General features: G+C 44.1%; 1 protein-coding gene across 4 annotated transcripts in view; it reads left to right on the forward strand.

Moving 5' to 3' along the window:
• The window catches only part of RP1 (RP1 axonemal microtubule associated), a 192,610-nt gene that overhangs the window by 67,683 nt on the left and 99,197 nt on the right, over positions 1 to 25,730 (forward strand). For all 4 annotated transcript variants that reach the window (XM_035125531.3, XM_060277835.2, XM_035125532.3 and 1 more), the window contains 7 exons: positions 5,310 to 5,396; positions 8,219 to 8,351; positions 8,932 to 9,083; positions 10,056 to 10,210; positions 12,186 to 12,244; positions 13,144 to 13,188; positions 21,674 to 21,837. In XM_035125531.3, coding sequence (XP_034981422.3) covers positions 5,310 to 5,396; positions 8,219 to 8,351; positions 8,932 to 9,083; positions 10,056 to 10,210; positions 12,186 to 12,244; positions 13,144 to 13,188; positions 21,674 to 21,837 — 795 coding nt within the window. The remainder of the gene's footprint in view (positions 1 to 5,309; positions 5,397 to 8,218; positions 8,352 to 8,931; positions 9,084 to 10,055; positions 10,211 to 12,185; positions 12,245 to 13,143; positions 13,189 to 21,673; positions 21,838 to 25,730) is intronic.

The raw sequence follows: 25,730 nt of genomic DNA on the forward strand, positions 1-25,730 counted from the left end.
CTGTTGTGTCACCTTCAAATGTTGATCTGAAAAATCTGATAGTGATCCTGAAATCCAACAGGCTATTGACAGTGCCACTTACTACATCTGCCCACGTGAAGAAACATTATGTAGCTTCTTGACATCAGCAAGCCAAATCAATTGTAGTCTCATGAGCCACAGAGCAAATTATATTTTCTCTCTCACTCAAAACATGAATAATTATTTTTTGCAGCCTTTAAAATTCAAACCCAGGAAACAGTGTAATCAGAAGGAAAACATAAATGTGTTTTTTAAAAAGAAAGAAAGATTAATAATACAAAGCAGAGAATAGCGAAATTAACTTAAGCATAGTAAGAGCATGCTAGAATTCATACTGACAACCAGATTTGTCATAGATATATCTGCTACTCGAAATTAGAAAAATAGATCTACAAAATGAATTTTCTGCAGCAGGATTTACATGAAGCAAATAAAGATACAGTCATCCCTTGGAAGTTGGCATGAAGAAGGGATGGCTAAAAGCCTTCACTACATTTGTTGCAAATGAACCCAATGCTGTTAAATAATAGCAAGTCAACAGCCCAGCTATTCTATTCCATAGACTGAAAAGATTTACAAACTTCACCTAAACTTGTATTGGAGGGTCTTTTAAAATCTGATTGTGTAGAATAGGTGGGATGTTTATAGCTTTTCTTGTTACATACTATTTATGTGCTTTGTGTAGCATAAATAGCCACAGTGAAAGTTCTGGAGATTTTTGCTTTTGAAACCTGTGTTTAAAGATGTCTGGGATTTCCTCTCCCTCAACTAGTGAATTATTCATAACCAATATAGGTAATAGCATGTCTGCAGCACTACCTTTCTCAGAATACATGGATTCCCTGAGATACGAGTATATTGACCTGCCACAAATCAGATACTACCTAGTATTGTTGTGTTCTGAGGATATTGATCTTACTGGGGAGGGGAGTGTCTGTGTGTCAGTACCCTGGGCATTCAAGCTCTTCGTGCTGACCTGATTTTGCTTTATGCCTGATATAACCAATGCCTCTATAAAAGATTGCCATTAAAGAGACAAAGACGGTCTGATAGGGAATGTGACCAGGATTTGACTGGCTCTTCAATTACACCATTATCTAGTACCTGTGATTCCTATGAATATTGCAAGCCACAGAAACCACATTTATTTTTAATTATAGATTTTGCTGTTCTCCACTTTCTTTATTCTGATTTGCTATCATCCATGTCAAGCTAAAGTGATTAGAAATTTGAAGTAGGATTTGAAAGTTATTGGCATTATCACCATAATAGATAAGAATGGGGGTAGGGGAGTTATTTGCAGCAGCTGCTCCCCCAACAAACTCTTTAGTTGACATCCTAGATCTTCTTACTTGCTAAATAGCTGTCAGGCTGCAAACACATTTTTTTGTCTCAGTAACTAAGAAGCAGGCACAGGGTATGATTCTTAGTTCCTTAATGTTGCAAGCAATTAGACGTGGTTGTATTGCATCATGGGAAGGATGGAGTTAGCTGTGACCTAGATAGGAACTGCAATTGAGTGGGAGAAATTAGGAAGGCTTAAGACCCAAGGGAAGCAGTCATACAAGGCAGACCTGGAAAGGAAGGGTCTGAGAAACAATAGACAATGTAACAGAGAGAGTGAGAGATGAATCTCTGGGAAAGAAGAATAACCATGGATGAACGAACTGTCTCTCTGGCTTTTCGTAGGGAGCATTGGATGCCAATAAGTGTGTACCCTGCATAATGGCAGAATTTACCCTGCAAGTAAACAGCACAAATAATCTAGCAAGAACTGCTGTTCTGCAATATCAAATTATTTCAATAGGTCTTGAACAAAAGGAGCCCAATTAAAGTTCCAGGAGGTTTGCAGCAGTAGGGCTTGCTTGGACACAGAACTCTGGAGGTGGTATCCATACTCAGAATGGATCCATTGAAATCAGTGTGCTTAGATTAGTTCATGGCCAATGTGAATCTCAGCTTTGAAATTACATGAGCAAGCCTTATGATGCCATGCTCCTTCCACCCCTCTCCTTTAGGTACTCCCTTTTGATCAGTTATTTCCACTTGTGCAGAAATGGAAACAGGTGTGCATGATCTTGGTTTGATTACATAATTTAAACTAGGGCTGTGCAAAGCACCCCCAATCTTATTCGGGGTCTTATCCAGCACTTTGGAGTGGGCTCCAAACCAGTTTGGGGCCTTGCACAGTAATGTAGTCATAGGTGGGGAGAAGATGTGCATCTCAGCATGAGACTCTTATTCTCAGCTTGAGCCCCACATTGGGCAAAATATTCCTGCATTGCAGGGGGTTGGGCATGATGGCATTCATGGTCCCTTCCACTGTCTACAATTCTATGATTCTATCTCCTTTCCCCCTCTCCTGACCATGTGCTTAATCAGAGTTCTAAACTCTAACTAAACATGTAAGCAGGAAGGAGACGTGGGATTACATCTCCCCCAAACACAAGTCCTTGTTTAGTTGGTTGAGAGGAGGAAAGAAGAAGATGGACACAGGCTCCTTGTGAAATTCCTTACCAGCAGACACCACCCCCTTTGACAGGTGGATCTGATCCTATCTGCAGTGAACCAGGGTTGCCGCAATCTAATCCAATTGATTCCTGGATCCATCTGAATCAACTTGGTTTGGTTTAGAATCAGACTCAGCCACATCTGGTGCACAACCCTAGTTTAAACCATAGTTTGCTAGTTCAAGTGTGATACTAAACTGTGGTTTCTGTGAAAGTGGAAGTAACTGAGTAAAACTAGAATTTGAGAGGGAAGGGAGAAGGCTGCATGTGCAAGGCCCATTCATGTGATACCAACATATGTGAGCCAGCACATTGTCTTGGTAGGTTACCATTCTATACAATGGAGAAAAGTATTGTAATAAATGAGCAGAAAGGATGAGTGGACGGTGTTACTGACTGGTTTTTAAAATGGGAACTAAGAGGAAAGCTACTCTAATAAGTTATTTGAGGTAGAAAGTGATGGTTGAGCAGAAAAACAAAGAAAACATATCAGGGGGACCTGCCACCAGTTTTTATTCAGAAGAGCAATCATTTGATAAATAATTTGACAGAAGATCTGTTTTTTAACTGTTGAAAACCTCTTCTTGTAGTGCAGTGCATACATGAAGTGGTTTATTTTTGGGTTTAATAATGGTAGTAGTTTAGCTTCAAAAACACCTGAGATAAATGGAATAGAGCTGGACTGGAAAAAGTGTCCTTTGTACTCAAACTGCAGAAAGCTTTTCAATTCACATGCAGTGAATTGAGACTCCCCCCCCCCAACAATGTACTGCTTGTCTACAGAAACAACAAATGGGAATTTTAATGACTAATCCCAGGTGTAACAAAACTTATCATCTTCATCTAATCTTAGTCAATTATCTGTGTTTAATTACCAGCAATTAATATTGTTCAGATTCATCACAACCAGTTAATCTGATGTATCAGTAGACAATCGTATCAGTCAGTTAAGAAACAGTTATATCATTATTAAACATGAATGCATCTCACCAAGTTATATCACTGTGGTCTAAATCACTACTTCTCTGTTTCTTCTGCCTTTTGATATTCAGAATTCAAACACCCAATCTTTCCTCTGATCTCTCTGTCTTGTTCAGCTCACAAGGCCAAGGCAGGTAATATATCAAAGAGACAAAAACAGTCTCCATCCTGACTCCTTCAAACAGCTTCTTCCTTGAAAAGCCAGAAGTGCAGGTGGCAGCATCACACTTTGGCACATGCCCAGCAGCCCGTGCCAGGTGTCATGTCCTGTCAGAATGCCACAAGGAGCTGGAAATCAGGCTAGTGAAGAACTTGGGCTGGAAGTACACACCTCTCTCACCCGAGGAGCTAGGATTCATTACACTGAGTACCTGTTGAAACGACAAAACCAGCAGGCATTCTCAATCCCCAAAATCCATGCTTCTCACCCCACAGAAAATTAGGCTAAAATAATTGTTTCATTTTGTTTTGATGAGAGTTGTTTGCTGCTTTGGGGAGGGGGGCTTGAAAGGGGCCTTAGGTTTCTCCCTCTCTCTCTCTTTTGCAACACACCTCTTAATGTCAAATTTGCAACAAGGTTTGATGTTTATCAGTCAGTCTCTCCGACTTTGTCACATTCTTAGGGGTGGAGGACCCCATATTGAGACACTAAGACATTGAACACTGGCTTCCCATATTTTAACAGAAACTGTTATAGACTAACCCAGTGATGGGCAACCTTTTGAGCTTAGTGTGTCAAAATTCGCCAATAAACCGAGCCTAACTCGGGTGGTGTGTCACTTCGAGAAAAAAAATCATAATTTTGCGATATTTATAGTTTAAATAACAAAATGTATAATTGTAATATATAATTGTATTTAATGAAACAAAAACTAATTATTTAACTTACCCACTCAGTGACCTCTTTATTCATCTGTCAGTCATTTTCTTTTGTTGGTCTTGATATTATTTAACTTGTTTGGGGTGCTGTGAACTAAGATAAGTGAGGGGGAGGGAGAATTATTTAACTAACCTGTCTATTAGTGACCTTTTGGGGGGGAGGTTTCAGATGGGATTTTAATGGGCTTTGTAAAGCCAAAGACTCAGTACAGGAGTAAAGGGGGGATTTCAGTGTGTGTAACGAAGGGGGGGGGTCTATGTATTAAGAGTGGAGGTGGGGGATAATATGTAGCATACTGGCATGTGCTTTTTATCACTGACTTAGAATTTTTAATAGTTGTTTTTAACTCTCTCAACCAGAGAGAAACTCCACGGAGTTTGCTTTGCCTCCTGGGCGTCTGTCAGTGTTTGCTTGCTTTGGGAGACTGCAGTGGGTTAATTTCAAGGAGCTTTATTGTGTGGGGGAGGGGACAGTTGAGTTCCTTCCCTGAAAGTTAACCCTTTCTTCGCCCACTGCCCGGCTCGCAGCAAAGCTAGCCGCGGTTAGGAGAGGCGCCTCTCCCTGCTTCTGCTGCTGCCTGCCTCTGACGCCAGCTGTTTGGAGCCCCTTCCGCGTGTCACTGAAAATGGCTCTGCGTGTCAGGGCTGACACGCGTGTCATAGGTTCGCCATCAGGGGACTAACCATTCTGATTAACCACCCTAACCACCCTATTCACAACCATATATAGGATGTGATGGAAAAATAATGAAAAGCAGGTTGTTGTGTGCACATATGTATGTCCATATCAAATGGCACTTTGTATGCGTAATGGTGACTCCATGCTGCAGGCCATGTACAGAATTGCTGTTTCCCCCCCTATTGTGCCTGTTGTGTTAACCATAGTTGATATATTGTATCTGTCTTGTCACAATTCAGGTTGAAATAAAACATATTGGAAACATCTACAAAATCAGAATAGGGCATGATGGAACAAGCAAACAGCCAGAATGGATGTTGGAAAAGGTAAGATTTATTCTGAGTGCTTCTATAGTTGGTTAATGATTCATTTTATTGGGAACACCCCCCCCCCCATTTTAGACTAGCCATTCTAAAAACAGCAGTGCTTATATAACATTTCTATCTAAGAGGAAAAAGAAGAAAAGCACAGCTTTTCACTATGCAGTATTAAGAAGCATGTATTTTAAAATGACATTGTGTTTGTTGTTAGGTACAATGCAAAGGGAGCTTTGATATACTCTGAATCTCAGGTTCAACTCACTAACTAAAAGCCCACTCAATTTTTCTCCTTACATGCAATTACACAACAAAAAGTGCTTTTTTAAAAAAGAAAACACTTTCCAGTTGTGACTGTGCTATTAAGGCTTAGGACTCATTCCTTTAATAAAATACAGTATACTATATGAACATTTGTCAGTTATTTATAAAATCACAAGTTACTTATTGAATTCACTGTTGATTGTCAAGGGATGCAGGTGATTTATTGGTATTAGTTTTGTTTTTATAAATAAGTACAACCTCAGAGCTCTTATTTGAGGCACCCAAGAAACTGATATGTTTTCATTCATAACATGCATTTCTACCGCCTGAGTGTATGTGATCTATAAAGGCTGATTCATATGCTTGATTTAAAACTTGCAAGGCATTAATGGTCCCACTCCACCAAGCACTGCTGTAATATAATCAGTATTCATTTCAGTGGTGCTTATTCGATGCTTATATACTGTAGTTGCCGAGGATGTGAGTTGAGAAGTTTGTGGTTCAAATCTAATCTTAGCCATAAAATCACTAACTCTGCAATCCTACTCTTCTGTACTCAGGAGTCCCACTGAGCTCAATAGCCTTTGCACCCTGGTAAGTGTGCATAGGATTGCTGCCTAAGTGGTATTAGGCAAAGTGACTAACTCTGACAGCCTCCTTTATGCAATATGGAAATTAATAATATTGGCTTCCCTTGCAAAATTGTGGCAAAGATTACAACATGATAATGTATTTGATTGTGAAGTGCTTTGAACACGCGAAGTGAGCCCTCTAAATACTCAAGAACAGCCATAATCATTGTTTGTGTTTTCTCTTCATCAGTTCTTAACTATGCCCCTTCTCTGCTCAGTTTACTTCCATGCAAAATCTTTGTACAGCGGTTCTGTATGGCATCTGGCTCTGATGTCCATGACTTGAGTAAAGGCCTTTACCCATGAATTGCTCTTATCTATCATTCATTGGATCAAGAAGCATGGGTGCAAACTGGATCTGCATCTAAATGTACGCTTGTTATGTACTGAGCTGAATCATAGAACAATAGGATCCAGAATCAGCAGTCTGATTGGTCCGCAGGAGCCACCCAATCCAACTCCAGGTGGAAGTGAATCCGCAACCTGATTGGCCTGCAGGAGCAGCCAATCAGGCGGCTGGCAGAAGTGAATCCGCAACCTGATTGGCCTGCAGGAGCAGCCAATCAGGCTGCTGGCAGAAGTCAATCCACAAACTGATTGGCCCACAGGTGTAGCCCTGAAGTAGCCAATCACGCAAAGCCCATTGTGTAAATAATGTATATAAGCAGAGGGTTTTGGGAAAATGGCATTCTTCTCTTCTTCTCCTTGATGACTATGAGCTGAATAAAGAGCATGAAATTCACTCTCGACTCCGAGTATATTTCAACGCTGTAATTTGCTTCTCTGCACCACATAAGTGTCTGAACATCACCCTGTTGAAATGGATGTGATGCTGATAGATGAGATCTGCATTTCAATATGCATCGAACTTGCAGGCATTCTGGTTCTAATCCAGTACATGATTTGTGTGCATAAGTCTGTTTTAGTGCACAAATCACCCTCTTTAGTTTAGCGCAATTGTGCTGGAGTAACATCCTGTTTTGTCTCACAAGCACGGCAAAACCCTGAAGGTCGTAAAATTGCCCCAGTGCCACAACCCTGTCTATATGGTTTTTAAAAAATAAAACAAATCACTTATTTTCTCATGTTTTGCTCACAGCATCTGGTATTATATTGGAATATTCATTCATGCTACAATGTAGTACGCCACTTTTGGAAGTCAATACATATCTGTGTCTTGCCTGGGTAGCTGGTTCCTGTAGTGGCATGCCCATGTTTTATTCTGACATTTTAGCTTACAAGCTGAAATCTGAAAACTTGAATCATGTAGTAACAATAGCTTCCAACATCAGCTCAAGGACCTTAACTTCAGAACTTTAGAAACAGTAAGCCCAGATGTACTGGAAACAGCTCAGTTCAGCTCCAATTATTTCAGGGATTCTCCCCCCCCCCCAACACCTTGTCTTGTTTGCTTCAGTTTTCTTTAACATCTGAGTCCAAGACTCATAACAGTAGCTTTTGCTTTTCAAAGGGTGACTTTCCATCAAGGCAACAAATAGGAAAACTGTGTTTTCTGGCATTGCAGCTAACATTTGCCCTTGCGGAGAAGCTGTGCCAGTAAACATTAAATGAAGCCATCAAATGCCATTAAATGAAGCCATCAAAATAGCACCTGAAAATTCTATGTCAAAATGAAAATATTCAATTTTTAAATACAATTTTTTTTTAAAAAAAGAATTAAATTGATACTCCCTTCTGTGGTTAACTATTTGAACGTGGGTGTTCTTGTGTTGTTGTCTTTCCTTTCCATTATTAATCCTCAGGTTATTTCCAGAAAAATCCTGTGGTATGTTAATAGTTATAATGGATAGTCATTGACAATTTCTGAAGTGGAATTTATCTATTTATATTAGTTACATCCCAGTGCAGCAGAGAAGTACAGTGATAGAAACTACAAGTATAAAGATTTTTGCTGTTTTTTCCCTCCTTTCATAGGTAATCCTACAACATCTAAAGAGCGGAGAAATTCTGAATTTTCCAGCAAACAAATGGTTGTCAAGGAGCAGAGGGAATGGAGATACTCTGTGTGAACTTCCAGTAGTGGAAAAGGGAAGAAGCCTTTATCCATGTAATAGCATATTCTTTCTCCACAGAACCATAATAATGAATACACAGATATTACAACTATTACCAAATGAGATGGCTTTCACAAAGAGCACTGGGCATAATCCAGTCAATGCCAACCACTCATTCAAATCAGCGGGGCTTCATAATAGTATCCATGTATACTTATTTATTTATTTGATTTCATTTATGAATCGCTTTATGAAGCACCAACAAAAACAAACCAAACACAATTACACACACACACACACACACCCCATGTATTTATGGAAGGTGCTGCCATTTCGAAACTGTTGTGGGCACAACAATGTGTATGTACCACAGTTATGTATGTGCATGTATGTACCACATATACATGTGTGGACATGCACAAAAAAGGATTTCTTTCAAGCCTGGCCCCAGAGGAGGAATAGAACTTGGTAGGTCCCAGGGAGGGCCTCTTATATGCCCCATGAGTTGTAGGTTGACGATGCATGCTGTGTATTTAAGTATGAGCCTGAAGGCTAAGTATAACATGACATTACACTCAGGTTGTATGGTTTCAAATTATTTGCGTCTTTTAAAATGTTGGTTGTCTTCTCTAGCCGTGAGTTACCAGGTTTATGTGTACACGGGGCACTTGGAAGATGCTGAAACAGATTCTTCTGTTTATTTCTGCATATATGGAGAAAGAGGAGATTCTGGTTTGAGACTCCTTCACAAATCTGACAAGGCGGTGAAATTTCAGAGAGGAATGGTAAGCCTGCTGAAGACAATCAGTATACTCCCATTTCAGACCAACTGAAAGTGGTTTTAATACACAGCATACTTAACACTAGTTCTGAAGGAAATTGAGTCAATTTTTGCATCACTTTCTTTACACTAGGTAAACTATAGTACCTTGCATACCTTTTTTGAGAGATAATATCAGTATCAGGAAAAGCATGATCCTATAAATAGTTGATGAAAGAAATTGAAGAAAAATAGAACAGAGAAAAATAAGGCAGCAAGAAAGACTTTTGGGATGGTTGTGAAAAGTGAAGAAAAGATAGACGAGAGAATGTGATAGTTCAGGTTAACTGATTTGTTCATGTGGCTTACACTTTCAGTATCTTAGAAATTCACCTGTGGAACTGCAAGCCAAACAATGCAGACAGAATCAGAAAAACTTTGTTAGTAACACTTCTAGAAACTCTATTTTAAGTTGAGGACCTCAGTAAAATTTCCATTAAATAATATTTCTGAATGGGAATAGAATCATAATTTCATATGCTTTGATCAGATAGATCATGTGAATGTGTACCATTGAAAATGGGGGTATTCCTCAATCCAGCACTTTTATTTGAGGCTGAGGCTTCAGCTAGAACCAGCTTTGTTTGGTTCACCAGATATGGCTGTTCCTGGAGAGGGACAGCTAACCCACAGTAATTCTCTCTCATCTTCCCCACTCATAATAATAACTTCCTCTGTAATGTTTTGGACTGTGGTTGAGATATTTTATAGTTCTTTGTTTAGAAGGGATATAAATAGAGACTAATTATTACTAACAAGAAGATATAATTTCCTTTTAAAGCCAATGAAAATTCTTGCATGAGTTTTGGGAAGTGGTTAATCAAGTTTTCTCAGTAGTGTTTGCAGCATACAGTAATGTTTCAGCAGTGAGCTGGTTGTGATCTTTGATTATTATTGACTGCATAAATGTATATGGAACCTGTTTCTTGTCTTTTAGGTCGATCGGTTTGAAATACAAGCTGTGTCACTTGGAAGACTACAGAAGGTGCTATTGTGCTGCAAGGCCTATAGCATGTCACAGTATTGGTACTGTGAGAAAGTAGTCATCAGAGAACCTGAGAAAAACTCAGAATATATTTTCAACTGTGAAAGGTTGTATTTCATTAAAAGTCTTCATCTAAAAGTAACTTTCCCAACACCTTATTTCCTAAGTGGATGCTAATGCCTCTTTAAAAGTTTTAAATTGATTACCTTTTTTAAAAAAACAACTTTGAAATACAAACAGAGGCAGTGATGGAGCCTTTGGACCATCTCATCAGTACTATAAAAGAAGCAACTTTGCATTTCTGTATGGAGTTTGAAAGGATTTTATATTAAAGATTCACATGGAAATGGGATGGCTTTTGTCCCATTCCCACGCAGAACTAGGACAGATGGGACTTCAGTAGGACCTTCCCTCCCTATTAAAGGTAAAGGGACCCCTGACCATTAGGTCCAGTCACGGACGACTCTGGGGTTGCGGCGCTCATCTCGCTTTACTGGCTGAGGGAGCTGGCATTTGTCCACAGACAGCTTCCGGGTCATGTGGCCAGCAGGACTAAGCCGCTTCTGGTGAACCAAAGCAGCGCACGGAAATGCTGTTTACCTTCCCACCAGAGTGGTACCTATTCATCTACTTGCACTTCATGCTTTTGAACTGCTAGGTTGGCAGGAGAAGGGACCAAGCGATGGGAGCTCACCCCGTTGCGGGGATTCGAACCGCTGACGTTCTGATCAGCAAGCCCTAGGCTCAGTGGTTTAACCCACAGAGCCACCTGTGTCCCCTCCCTCCCTATTACAGAAATACAATACCGTTTACAACACAAGCTCCCACACCTGCTCTAAGATTGTTTCCTTTTCACCCAGCTACCTTATTCATAAAAAACTCCTCCAGCATAGGCCATGTCTTCCCTACCACTCTTAACCTGTTGACTGTCAAGATACTTCTTGCTGCCAAAATGCATGACTTTGAATAACTTCAGAAGCCTAACAGTTTTTTAATCTTTTAGTTTTGCATGAGCAATATGTGCATATATAATAATCAGTCCTTCACAATATCTAGCACTGAAGTAATCAGCTGCTTCATATATTTGATTAGCTAGGGCCCTTTCCTGCTTGAAGCTAAAAATCTCCATCAGGGTGCTGAGTTCTTTCATTTGCCTTCCTAATGGTTCTCTTCCAAGTCAAATGTACTTGTTAGTGTTTCGAGGATGCGAGATGCATCTTGCTGCCTTAAAACAGAGCTCCCAAATGGTGCTCCTGCTAGGACCAAAACTTTAAAAACCTTGTCTCACCTTTCAGACCCAATTTTTTTGTCTTCAGCTACTCACCTCCCACCAACATTGGTGCCACCTGCCCCTGGCTCAAGACTCTTTTCACTTCATGGGCCCTCCCTTGCAATGGACCCCTTGGCTGCTGCACTATTTTCTCCCTTCTGTGAAGGAAGCAGACAGATGTATCTCTGATACAAAGCATCCTTGGAAAGGGAAAAATGCTTAGATAGTTCCAGATATGTATGCGCCATCTGGAGTTTCATTGGAAATTGAGTTTCTGATACTGCAGTTACCTTCTTTATGCTTCTTGTGACCTACATGGCTCTGCTCCTGCTTAGGATGGGCTTAAAATTCAAGTTTAGCAAAGCCAATGTATATGTGATAGGGCAAATTAGCAGTACTTAGTGAGATAAAAGGTACAGCATTCTATAATTCAAAGAGCTGTACCAGAATGAGATTTGTTTGCTGAAACCATATATTTATTTACCATATTAAAAGGTAACATAATGATAGTCATTTCAAAAAACTTAGTATTTCTGAAATAGTCTGTTGTGTTTTTCATTGCTTCTGCAAGGGTGTGTTGCCCAAGCTTCCCATAAATTAAGGGCTGCTGTATGATAATTGCATGTGTTTCACATGCAAATATTTCATTATCAATGTTAAAAGCTTTGTAGGACTTATGGAACAATTCCTATCCTGTGCAATGTGTTCACTTGAAGAAATTATCCCAGTTAGACTAATGCTACGTATGGAAATAACAAAACTTACTTCATTTTCTTTCTTTCATTTTGTTTTTTCTCTTCTCCTACTCTCAGGTGGCTGCCATTTACCTCCCAAGGCACAGTTCATTCAGAAATAGAACTCTCAGCTCAAGGTAAACGATATGGAGGTGGAGATCCTAAACACGAGGGGCGTAAGCACCACCAAACACAGTGGGACTCACGTCTGAGTAACATTGCATAGGACTGCTCTGTAAATCAATTAGCTGTTTGCACAAAGGAAAATGAAAGCCAAGTGGCCCACTTGATTTAAGAGACTAGCAGGGTGGGGGTTATAAAACAATTGGGACAAACGGAGAATTTCCAGGTTGGGGTGGGAGGGTTAAGCACCCCTTCCTGCTTGCAATTTTTCTTTGCCTTTGCCCTCTGCTCCTGTATTAGCATAGAGATGTAAACTACGTAACACCAGGACAGAAACCCTTGTTTCCCTTAAAACTTATAGCATGTGTCTCATCTGCAACTGCGCAATATGTTAGTTCTGTTGCTGCAGGTAAATGCAATGCAATGCCTCTTTCACCTCTGGCCTTCCAGCTAGTAATGATTCATGAGCATATGTACCAACAACTGTCATGACTTTCCTGCCTTCTCTTCATCCCTGCAAATCACTGCATATGACCTTGCATAGCTATTCTATGGTAATAGCAGCAAGGGGCCATCACTGCAGGAGTACCAGGGACCAGCCAATGATCAGTTTCCACTACAGGTATAATGGTCTAGATATTTCTGCACCTATCCCACCAGATCTTCTATATTGCAGTGAGTTATGGGAAGAGCACAAAGCAGTAATTACCATTTATTTAGTGTACCATGTCAAATGACCATTTTGGGTTACTGTTTTCAAATGCTTCTGCAATCCCATATTGGTTTGTGAAAGGATCCATTTTCCTCTGTAAAAGCAGAGGAGTTAATATATGAACACCTCCTCCCTCCTTCCACTTTTCATTGTAACCTGACAACTCTATTATTAACTGCACTGATGTTTTATTTTTGGCAGAAATGCAAATAAATCATCAGCTGAAAATGCAAGAGGAAGAAAACGGTAAATTCATCTTCTGCTTTCTATCATTTAATCAAGACTAAGGCTGAGCTGAAATGAGTAGGGGTGGGCTTTCTGTGATTATTTCCAAAGTCTCACCTTTGAGGGCAGGGGGATTGCAAACTGGGGTGAAAGTGTTTGTAGTTCCATTACCTCCACAGCTCCCATTCCTGCCCTCATTTTGAATTCACCTTTTGATGTCATCATAAATCCAAATCTAATCACAAAGTTGATTCAGAAAGTCTACAAGGCTTTCTACTTTCACTCTGACCTTGTGACGTTGTGTTCATGACATGATCCCGGATTGTCTGGGATCTCATTAACAGGCACTTGAAGAAAAAATAATAATGCTGCCAGGCAGCAGATTGGACAGCAAAACAGCCCCATCTAGGAGGTGAACAAGTAGTGACTAAACTTAATCTCATTTAAGCGCATCAGCAGGTAGGTGGAATTTGTATCCTAGAGCAGAGAGAATGTGTGATTTGGTCCAACCTGGATCCCGTAAGCACAGTTGAAGTACTATCCTGCATTGGCCGCTAAACTGATGAACATTTAATATATTGTCAAAAGAAAGTTTTAAAAATGTGTATTCCTAATATGCAATTATATTCCACTACCTTTAATTCAAATGCAGACTGTCTGATGAATTGATAATTATAATATTTGAACCGATTATGCAAAAATATGTGCAAAATGACAGCTTACTTATGTAAACATCTACACAGATGCATAAATAGTATTTTCAAACAACTAGCTTTGTCTTCAGTACTTGCATGTATTTCCAAGAAGAGATATTATTTCTCTGACAGTGGGGTACCTTTTTATGGATCATATCTGTGAGGGACAGGGGATATCGCGAAGTCCCTCCCCTCCTGAGTTCAAGCCCGTCCCCGAGCAAAGGGGAAAGCAGGGAGAGTTCCGATTCCAGTGGGGAAGCAGGAAGTCGTGTCCGAGGCTCAGGCAAGGTAGAGGAGCCAGGGTCCCAGGTGGGACAGGAAGGGGCAAGCAAGGGGGGAAGACCCATCCCCCCAACTCCAGAATTACGCAGGAAGAGGAGGGGCAAGAGGATGGGTCTGCCAAAGCTTTTGTGTTGGAGAAAGACGCGCCAAAAGCCATTAGGAGGTTCTGAAACCGACTGACCACATCACTCCGTGTAAATAGCAATGACTTGAGCACTGTAAATACGCAGCACCAATAAAAGAATAAAATGCAGAGCTGCGTGGCGTCGTTACTCTGAAGTAGTCCACTCCGGCCACCGTGACAGCAACCTCCTAATCATTCTTGGGCTACTTTGGAGTTGCCGGGATGAGCGTGTCAGAGGCGGAGAAGTGGCGGCAGATCGCGGAGCAAGCCCAGCTAGAACTGCAGCAGCTATCGCTGCAGGCGCAGGGAGAATTGAAGGCAGCTAAAGAGGAGACTAAGAAGGTCCAGGACGACCGGCTACAACTTGCGGAACAGGTGAGAGAGCTTCAGGAAAAAGAGCAGCAATTAAGGGCGGTGGCGGTAGACCTCCAAAACAAGCTGGATGCAGAGAAAAACAAGGCGGGAGGGGCACCCCAAGTCCAAGTGCTGCCAGGAAGGAGAGCTGGGACCCTAGTTAGCAAGTTCAATGGAGACCCGAAGGAATTTCAAGGCTTTGAGACTGAGATTGTGTATGCTCTTGAGCTGCACCACGATGAGTTCCCTGATGATGAGCACAGAGTAGCGTTTCTTGTGGAGCACCTTACCGGGGCAGCCAGGGAGTGGCTAAGACCGTTAATTGCAACAAAGAATCCTTGCATGAAGAATGTCAAACTATTTCTAGAAGGTTTGAAAACGATGTATTCGTCCGATAGTCATATGGACCAGACTAAGGAGGAACTTCATAATTTACGCCAAGGAAATATGACAGTTCGCGCGTATTGGGCGAAATTCACCATGCTGGTGCACAGATTGGGGTGGGAACTGGGGTCCCCCCCAATGCAAGCGGCGTTCTACTTGGGGTTGCATGAGGAGGTGAAGGATGAGCTCTCGAGAGGTCCAAAGCCCAGTGATATGGATCAGCTGAGCAAAGCGGCTCTGGCGGTGGGGGTGAGACAGGAATCCCGGTGGAGCGACAAACAAGCAACGCGCGCAAAGCGGGCTTGGTTCCCACGGTCGCAGGAGAAACCACTCCCCCAACAACCCTTTCAAGCCACGCCTGGGGCCAGCCAGGACCAGGAACCCATGCAGATTGATAGCGCGCGCGCGCGGGCTTTTCAAACCCCAGCGGCGCCAAGACGCAAGGAGGGAAAGGGCGGGAATTGCTTTCTCTGCAACTCCCCCCAGCATCTCGTCAGAGACTGCCCACATCGCAGGGAGTGGCAAGGAAGGGCGGGAACGGTGGTGCCCTCCCCCACTGACGCAGCACCACAGCAGGGAAACGGGAAAGCTTGGCTGCAGGAGACAAGGGGCAGCAGCCAGGCACAGTCAGCAGACAACAGCCCCAGCCCACCCACCCGCACAGAGAGGAGCAGAGCCAGCCCACCCCTCCCAGAGCAGGAGTGGTTCTAGAAGTCACGCTAACGCTCCCAAATGGCTATCCCCTGACAGTCCTTGCCTTAATTGACAGTGGTGCCTCAGCGAACTTCTTCTCGAGAAACTTTGCAGAAGAGCACCAGATCCAGCTTCTGCAGCTGGATTTTCCCCTTCACGTGGCAACCATTGACGGCAGAGAGCTGCTGGGGGGGGCCATCACTCATCAAACCCCCCCCATGAGAATGACGGTGGGAAGGCACTCAGAGACACTGGCATTCAACGTCACCACCATCTCAGACCCCCCCATCGTCTTGGGCATGAGCTGGCTGGCGCGCCACGACCCCTCCATCAGTTGGCACCAGAGATGCATCACTTTTGGATCGGACTTTTGCCTGGAACATTGCATGCAGCACCAACCAGGGGAGGGGCCTCCGATAGCCACGGTGGCCACCATGCACGTCAAAGGGGGTGAGGCGATACCCAAGCCGTACTGGGACCTGCAGGAGGTCTTCAGCGAAGCGGAGTCCGACCACCTACCCCCACACAGGCCTTTTGACTGCCAGATCAACCTGGTGCCAGGGGCAACTATACCCCCAGCCAAGCTGTACGCCATGTCAGACCAGGAACTGGAGGATCTGCGCGCTTTCATCGACAAGAACCTCAAGCGGGGGTTCATCAGAGAAAGCAAGGCAGCAGGGGGCAGCCCGGTCTTCTGGGTGGACAAGAAAGACACGCAACAGCGCCGCCTGGTGGTGGATTTTAGACGGCTGAATTCGGTGACAGAGCCAGTGGCTTTCCCCATGCCCAGAGTGGATGATCTCCTGACAGCAGCACGCAGGGGCAAGATTTTCACCAAGCTAGACCTGAGGGGGGCGTACAACTTGATCAGGATCCGGGAAGGCGATGAATGGAAGACCACGATGTTCACGCCTCTGGGCTCTTTTGAATATCTGGTGATGCCCTTCGGGTTGCAAGGGGGCTCAGCCTGCTTCCAGGCCTTCATGCACCACGTCCTGGGGTCCCTCCTCTTCAAGAACTGCCTGGTCTTTCTGGATGACATCCTTATCTATTCCAATGACCCAGTGCAGCATGTGAAAGATGTCAGGGAAGTGTTGCAGCGCCTGAAGGAGAACCACCTGTATGTGAAGCTGGAGAAGTGCAAGTTTCACACCAAGGAGGTGGACTTCCTGGGCTACAAGCTGTCAGACAAGGGGCTGGCGATGGACAAGGACAAGGTGCAGGCCATCCTGGACTGGCACAGCCCCAGGACGCGCAAAGATGCCCAACGCCTACTAGGCTTCGCCAACTTCTACAGGAAGTTCATCAAGAACTTCTCTCGCGTTACGGCTCCCATCACTGACTGCCTGAGAGGCAAGCAGAAGTTCAGGTGGACACCAGAGGCGCAAGCAGCGTTCGAAAGCCTCAAGAGGGTGTTCGCCTCGGACCAGAACCTGTTCCACGTGGTCCAGGACGCGCCCCTACGCATTGAGACAGATGCTTCTGAGAAAGCTGTGGGCGCCATTTTGTTGCAACTGGACGCCAACAGGGAGTGGAGACCCTGTGCCTTCTTCTCCAGGAAGTTGACACAGCCCGAGCGCAACTACACCGTGTTTGACAAAGAACTTCTTGCGATCCACGCTGCGTTCAAACATTGGAGACACTTCCTGGTGGGCGCCAAGCACCCCATCCAGGTGTGCACAGACCACAAGAACCTGGAGTTCTGGAGAACTGCCAGGGTGCTCAACCAGCGGCAGATACGGTGGGCAGAGTTCTTCTCGAACTTCAACTTCTCCATACACTACATCCCGGGAGAGCAGAACGTCAGGGCGGATGCCCTCTCCCGCAAGCCAGAGTACATGGAGGAGGAGGAGCCACCAGCCCCAAGTCACATTTTCCCCCCGTCGGCATGGTCCTGCGGAGCAGCAGTGGTGAGCGAGGCAGAACTCACAGCACTGACGGCAGCGGATGACTTTGCCAACCGCATCTTCAGAGAACTGAGAGGGGGGAGGGAGCAGGCAAAAGACTTTGCAGAACGCAGAGGGCTGCTTTTCTACAAGGGGGCACTGTACCTGCCCACCACCCAGCTCAGACGTACGGTCCTCAAACAGATGCACGACAACCCAACGGCGGGGCATTTTGGAAGGGACAAGACCACTCACCTAGTCATGAGACACTTCTGGTGGCCAGGGGTGAGGGAAGATGTTCGAGACTATGTACGGGGCTGTGACACCTGCCAGCGGGCAAAGGTGGTCAGGGCAGCGCCACCAGGGTTGCTGGAGCCCTTAGCCACGCCACACAGGCCGTGGGAAGTGCTGTCCATGGACTTCATCACAGATCTGCCTTCTTCCCGGGGTAAGACCGCAGTGTTGGTGGTGGTGGACCTCATGTCCAAAATGTGCCACTTTATACCGTGTGCCAGGGCAGTCTCTGCAGAAGAGACAGCCAAACTGTTTGTTGATCACGTTTTCAGACTGCATGGATTACCTTTAAGGGTTATTTCGGATCGTGGCCGCCAATTTGTTTCCAGGTTCTGGCGGCGGCTCATGAACCTCCTGCAGGTGGAGGTCAGCTTGTCGACGGCTAGACACCCGCAGACCAACGGACAAGCGGAGAGGGTCAACGCCATTCTGCAGCAGTACCTGAGATGCTACGTCAGCCAGAGGCAAACGGACTGGGTGGATCGCCTGCCACTAGCAGAATTTGCCTACAACAATGCAGTGCACGTCTCCACAGGGGTGTCGCCCTTTAAGGCCAATTACGGGCGCGACCTCAGATCTTTCCCAGAGAGGGAGGGGGAGGAGGAGGAGGAGGGCCCACAGGCTGAGGATTGGGCAGAGGAACTGGAGACGGTGCACCAGCAGCTCAGAGAACACTTGGAGAGGGCCAAGGAAGCGTACAAAAAGGGGGCAGATCGCCACAGGCGACTAGGGGAGGTCATCAGGGTGGGGGACAAGGTGTGGTTGTCCTCGGAGGGCCTTCCCACCAGAGGGAGGTGCAAAAAGCTGGCACCCAAAAGGCTGGGCCCCTTCACGGTCACGCAACAGGTCAACCCGGTGGCATACAGGCTGGCACTGCCAGAGGACATGAGGGTGCATCCAGTGTTTCATAGATCGCTGCTGTCGCCGTACAGGGAAAGCAGCAGGCTCCGAGACAGCGAACAAACCCCCGAGGGAGGGGGGGAGAGGGAAGGCAGGGAGCAACTCAATGAGGCCACGGCCATCCTGGATTCAAGGTGGGGGGTGGGGGGACTGGAGTACCTCATGGCATGGGAGGATGCTCCACCGTCCCAGAATGAATGGGTCCCAGCCACTCAGATACAGGAGGAATTCTTGGTGGAAGAATTTCACGCCCTCTTTCCCCACAGACCCAAGCCCTGGCACATGGAAAGGGAGGGGGAGGAGGAGGAGGCACGGGAGAGCAGCTCACCATGGCGCTGGGAAGCGGAGTTTGAGGAACCAGAGGATGAGGTATGGGTGTCACCGAGATCCACCCAGTCAGAGGAAGGAGCAGATTGGCAGAACGTTTTTACCCCCACCAGCTCTGACGCCACGGACTTTTTGGGATTCCCGTCCGCCCAGGCGGAAGGGGGGGGCTCGCAGGACTGGGGGGAGGTATTCACACCAACGGGCTCGGAGAGCACTGAGTTCTTAGGCTTCCAGTCGTCACCGACACATGGGGGGGCCTGGGGAGGGGTGAAGGAGAGCTTGGGAGGGGGGTGGATGTGAGGGACAGGGGATATCGCGAAGTCCCTCCCCTCCTGAGTTCAAGCCCGTCCCCGAGCAAAGGGGAAAGCAGGGAGAGTTCCGATTCCAGTGGGGAAGCAGGAAGTCGTGTCCGAGGCTCAGGCAAGGTAGAGGAGCCAGGGTCCCAGGTGGGACAGGAAGGGGCAAGCAAGGGGGGAAGACCCATCCCCCCAACTCCAGAATTACGCAGGAAGAGGAGGGGCAAGAGGATGGGTCTGCCAAAGCTTTTGTGTTGGAGAAAGACGCGCCAAAAGCCATTAGGAGGTTCTGAAACCGACTGACCACATCACTCCGTGTAAATAGCAATGACTTGAGCACTGTAAATACGCAGCACCAATAAAAGAATAAAATGCAGAGCTGCGTGGCGTCGTTACTCTGAAGTAGTCCACTCCGGCCACCGTGACAATATCTGTTTTAAGTTAGGCGGCTGGCATCACTCAAGTACACACTCACATACCGACTCATAGTCAAGTGTTACAAGTGTTTGTAACCCCAAGTCCTAAATCACAAACTTCTGCAGTATCCCTACTTTCAGGCATGTGCTGCCATCTATTCACATCCCCAGATCTTGAAGAGCACCAATTTACAGATGGCATGCATGTGACATTTGTAGAATGCAGCCGCTGAGTGGCAAGTGATCCCAGTCCTTGCCGAAATACTGTATGTAGATTCATTTATTTGTGTCAAAAGAAATCTAGGGTGCATACCTTTTGTCCACTTCTCCAGTGGCAGGGGGAGATGAGGGATGAGACTGGCAAGCTACTGAGAGGACAGGAGAAAAAAAATACATGGGGAAGAATACACCCAGGAGGCGCTCACCTGCAGGATGTTAGGGTCTTCAATCCATGGGGTTAAGTTGAGGATAAGGTGTTCTCCTCTGTGAAAATACCAGCTTTAGGACATAGGAAAACTCAAGGTGCTTGGCTGGCTAATGCCAAAGGTTGGTGCTGTGTCTGCAGAGGTCCCTCTGAATGACATAGTGGAGTGAGCTTTCTAACAAAAGGAAGGAACATCTAACAAATTATTTAAAATATTTATGTGATGCTTTTCCAAGTCTCAATGTGGCTTGCAGAGAGAGAGAGAGAGAGAGAGAGAGGGAGAGGGAGAGGGAGAGAGAGAGAGAACATTTTAAGACACAATACACACAATACAGCATTGACTGGGAAGACTAAACCATCTACCAGTGAGGCTCTGCCCCATTTTCCACCTACGTGGGCATGGAGATAATCAAACCCTCAGCCAATCAATCCCTCTCTTGTGATAAAGAAGACATGCAAGGGAAAGCAAAAGTGGGCGAAAAGAGAGACTGTTATTCCAGACTCCGCCTTTGTTCACCAATTAACAAGCAAAAGGTTTCCCCCTCCCTATTAATATAGCTGAAGTACACACTGTGACATTTATTACTAACAAGTCTGTGGGTTGGTATTTTATTAATTGTGTTTGCTCTCTGCAGACTGAATTGTAATTGCTAAATGGAGGCTGCTGCAAATAAAGGCGGAAAATCTCCAAAGTGATTGAAGTGAACATAATTTCTGCTTTTTGATGTAGGCATGCAGTACTAGACAGTAGTGATCTTACCTAGTCCTAGTTAATTGTGTTTGTATTATCCTGCTAAATTCTAAAGGGATACATTTAAGCATGCAGAAATGTCAGTGTCCAACCAACTGCAATTACAGGCAGGTAACCATTTGAAATGCATTGTTGTTAAAGATGCATGATGCATTCCCTCTAGAACAGGTGTAGCCAATGTCTAGGTGCTGTTGGTCACCAGTTGTCATCAGCCCCATCCAGTATGGGCAGTGGCCAGGGATGTAATCCAACCATATCTGAAAAGCACCTCATTGCTCTAGAACAGGCATCCCCAAACTTCGGCCCTCCAGATGTTTTGGACTACAATTCCCATCATCCCTGACCACTGGTCCTGTTAGCTAGGGATCATGGGAGTTGTAGGCCAAAACCTCTGGAGGGCCGCAGTTTGGGGGTGCCTGCTGTAGAATCTAATGCAATCTTGCCTTTAAATATTTATTATTATCCAATGCAACCTTTGTCTTCAACATTTTCTCATTCACCCACCTCTCCTTTGAGCACCACCTTCCCTACTTAATGGAACAATTACTCCTGTTCTGTAAACTTAGTGATGCATTGTTTGCAATAAAGCCAGTATTACACAGATCTCCAGGCACATGGTAGTCCCCGAGATAAAACTGCTCTGTCAGTGGCACTCATTTTCATTTTGTTTTTACCTGCAGGAGAAGATTGGAAAATCACGGTAGTCACTGGAGGTTTTGAAACAGCTGGCACAACAGCAACTGTGTCCCTGTATGTTTATGGAGAAAATAAGGCTTCTGGTCCTCTTATTCTGGGATCTGGGAAACACCAGCTGTTTAATCCCCACAGTACAGATACATTCAAGGTACAATTGCACTGCATATAAATAATGGAGAGTTTACTTACACAGGCTATGCAGAACAGATTTATTCCAAGGTGAATAAGTAATAGATACTTAAAATGATTTCATTGTAATGATTTCAGTTCCACATTTCATTTTCTGAATTGTTCATTGATATGGCGTGCAGCATCCCTGGGAGAATAGAGTAATTGTATATTTATGGCAGTAATCAACTTAACAGTACATTACTAAGATTAGTGTTCAAGCAGATGATTCAAGTCCAGGAAGATTGTAAGCCAATATTGGATATCTACTTCCCCATTCCTTTCTACTGCAGTACAATGTTATTACACTGACTTCGGGATTTTAAGAGCACAGCCTGCCAGGACTGAGCCTGACCTGGTGACTGAACCATCCACTTCAGGTCACTAGTCCTCACGCTTACAGGCATCCTTATCCAGGACTCGCCCACAATTTGGAACATGACAATCAGAAAGCAGATCCTAGTTTTGAAGTAGCCAATAGGTCGCTGAGGCAGCATCAACTACCCATATATTCAGCTGTTTGACACCTATAAAAAATCTGGCTGCTTCAATCTCCATTAGCAATTGTGAACTAGGATGCTGTGGATATTCTACATTAATCAAGCATGCCATCATTTCTCTCATTTGGCTTTATGAGCCAAAAGCCACATATAACCCCCTTTCACCCCTTTCCATTTTTTTTAAAAAATTAAATGTGCAAAAGGTCTATAGTTTATTTTTATAGTAGAGATTTGATTTTCTGGTTTTAGAATTAGAGTGAGGGAAATGGAAGGGAATTCTACTCCCTTCTGTGTGTTGCTGATATGTTAAAATACTTGTTTTAGATGTAAGAAATGTTGACAGTGATGGATAGGTAAGTACACTTATTGCTTGCAACAGTGAAATGAAATGTAAGAAGACAGAAGGGATGCCTCTCGTCACTGTACTGTGCTGACAGTAATGTTCTGAAGGTTAGTAAGTATTGACAGAATGTCTTGCATAAGCAGTGGCTGCATAGGTTTAAGCTGTCTGTCCCTTCAGAACACATCACATAGCTTGGCACATATCAGCGCAGTTGGCAATCTGTGCTTAAGATAGTTTTGGAACTGAAATAGCAGGTGATAAGGATGCCTACTGTAAAATAATTCTGGGACCTTGCATAGATTTTCAAAATAGCCAGTGTGGTACTCCAGGTGTTGCTGGACTCTAGACCCCATCAACTCTAGTCAGCATGGCCAAAGGTCAGGGATAATGGAAGTTGTAGTCCAGCAACACCTGGAGGTTGCCATGTTGGCTATCCTTGGGAAAGGATTCAGAAGAGACTGGGAAATATAAATGCTTAGAGGTTTAGATGTTTCCTTAGCTGTTTTTTTAAAGAACAACAATAACAACAACAACATGCAAGTTCTTCTGTACTGATAGACTGAAATATTGTTTATATTGGCAGAAGAAGTAGCCTTAAGTGTAAATAATATTTTCCAATATCTAGGAGAGCGAGGAGATCTTTCACACATCTTTCAAATGTGAGCTCCTCCTGAATGTAATCTGAAACCAAAGTGATATTCAGACTTGGAGTCCATAGATATGATGAAGTTGGATCAATGAAATATTATATTCCAAATAAAACCAGGAAATCAGCTCCATGTTCAACATATTGTGTATACTTTGGATGGCTTCTTTCTTTGTTTGGCAATCATTTGGCAATTGTTTGAGTAAGCTGAGTAAGATTGTCTTCCATGAACATGGTCTTGACAGTATGTCCATAGGTGACTGTGGAGACCATTTCTGGATCCACATGTCCTTCCACAGTGGGGATATAGGTTTCCAGGCAGGAGTTGATGATGGTGAGGGTTTGCAAAACATGCCTTCCTCTAAGCTCGTTTCTCCCTTTCATCCTGAGTTTGAGTTTCTTTAAAGTCCATGACACCTTTGGTACGGACTATTCTCCAATTGGAGCACTCGCAGGCCAGTGTTTCCCAATTGTTGGTGTTTATATTGTATTTTTTAAAGATTCCCCCTAAAAGGGTCTATAAACCTCTTTTGTTGACCACCAGCATTACGCTTTCCATTTTAAAGTTTGGAATAGAGTAGTTGCTTTGGAAGATGATAATCAGGCATCTGAACAACATGACCAGTCCAGCGAAGTTAGTGTTGAAGAATCATTGCTTCAGCATTGGTGATCTTTGCTTCTTCCAGTACACAGATATTAGTTAGCCTGTCTTCCCAAGTGATATGAATTTTTTTTGGGGAGACACCGTTGATGGAAGATTTCAAGGAGTTGGAGATGGATGGATGTGCATGCAGAGAGACAGAGCATTGGAATACTCACCCCTCTCTAGCACTACCAGATGGATATATTTCTCACCTCTATTGCATACAAAAGAGGCATATGCACTGCTGGGAAGGCAGTGTAAGGCAAGGCTCCATAGATCTTGATGGTTCCATAGCCAGACAGAGTGGTGCTGCAAACTACAGGTCCCAGAATTCTTGGGAGGAAGCCATGAATGTTTAAAGGGGCATCAAAGTGTTTTAAGTGCACAGTGACTGTCTACTGAGGATCATATTTGTGTTAAGTACTCTGAGCAAATATAAGCATATCCTCTTATTTCAGAAATACAGTTTGTCTGGTGTACAAAAGGGTAGTAGATTTCATATGATAACAAGCAACTGTCAGCAGTAATTCAATGTAGTAATTTCAGCTGTATGTGCAGTGTTTCCCCTGGTAACAAAAAGAAAGCTAAGGAGTGTTTGCCCTTCGCTAAAGTTCATGCTGAGCATGACTACTGTGTTTGTACTTTCAACAGGAGGAATGCTTGGGAGAGCTAGGCAGTCAAGTACATACATTTAGGACTACTGCCCAAATGCTGCCTATGGCCATATTATGGCAAAACACAGGTCAGAATCCCCAGCTATCCCCAGTTTTAACATCACATGCTATAGCTGAAAGAGGAGGGAAAAGGGGGGTACTGACTTGATGAAGTAGGCTTTAGTGCTCTGAATAGAAGAACTGAGCCTGCACTGACTCTCTTAAAAGGCTGCAGTGCACCATTCAAAACCGAAGGCATTTATGTCAGTTTGTCTATTTTACAGACTATTCCTTGCCTGCAGGCGCATCTTGTGTAATCTGCCATGGTATATTCTGTAGAGAGTTAATGTTTCAATGATTGCCTGGAGGCACTAGGTAGGAGTAGATTAGTTCTGGTTCTTTCTCCGTGATTTTTTGGGCAGCACCTCCATTGCCCTCTTTTACCCTGGATTATCAAAGTATGGTTCTACTGTCACCCAGACCATGGCTTCAGCCTTCATAATTTTACTGGGGTTAAGAATTCTCCCATCTAACTGTGTAGCAAGAATATCATATTTATTTTTCCTGTGGTGTGTTCATTGCATTTTCATTTTCTATCATTTGTTGTCATGGATATGTTTAAGCAGGCTTATGAAGGTTACAATTACTTAGCACACTCCTTTCACAGTCCAGGCCAAAGTGGAGTTTGTATCTATTTTATGTATTCTGCATGACACAATGCTTGTATTTTTTAGTTAAAATGCAATTCACTAGTAACTCCCATGAATAAAATGCCCCCACCTTCTTTTTTTGGTAAAGAATTTTAAGGGTGCTGTGAAAATTAGTGCTGTTTTTCATTTTGAAATTTGTCCACTTGGTGGGCCAAATAGGATATCTTTTTTTCTTTTCTTTTTCTAAAGTTGCTGACAAAGTGGGTGCAGAATACTTGTACCTACCCGCTTGTTAAACTCCTCCAGCATGGCTGTGGGCCCAAATTATACAGGTTCCTACAACATTCATAAAATATGCACACTGGGAAGAGGAAGGCACTACACTGGCAAACTATCCTTCCCCATTCAGTGTCAGACTAGTAGAAACAGCCACAAGTT

Source organism: Zootoca vivipara, chromosome 8, assembly GCF_965207765.1.
Source record: "Zootoca vivipara chromosome 8, rZooViv2.hap1.1, whole genome shotgun sequence".
Lineage (NCBI taxonomy): Eukaryota > Metazoa > Chordata > Lepidosauria > Squamata > Lacertidae > Zootoca > Zootoca vivipara.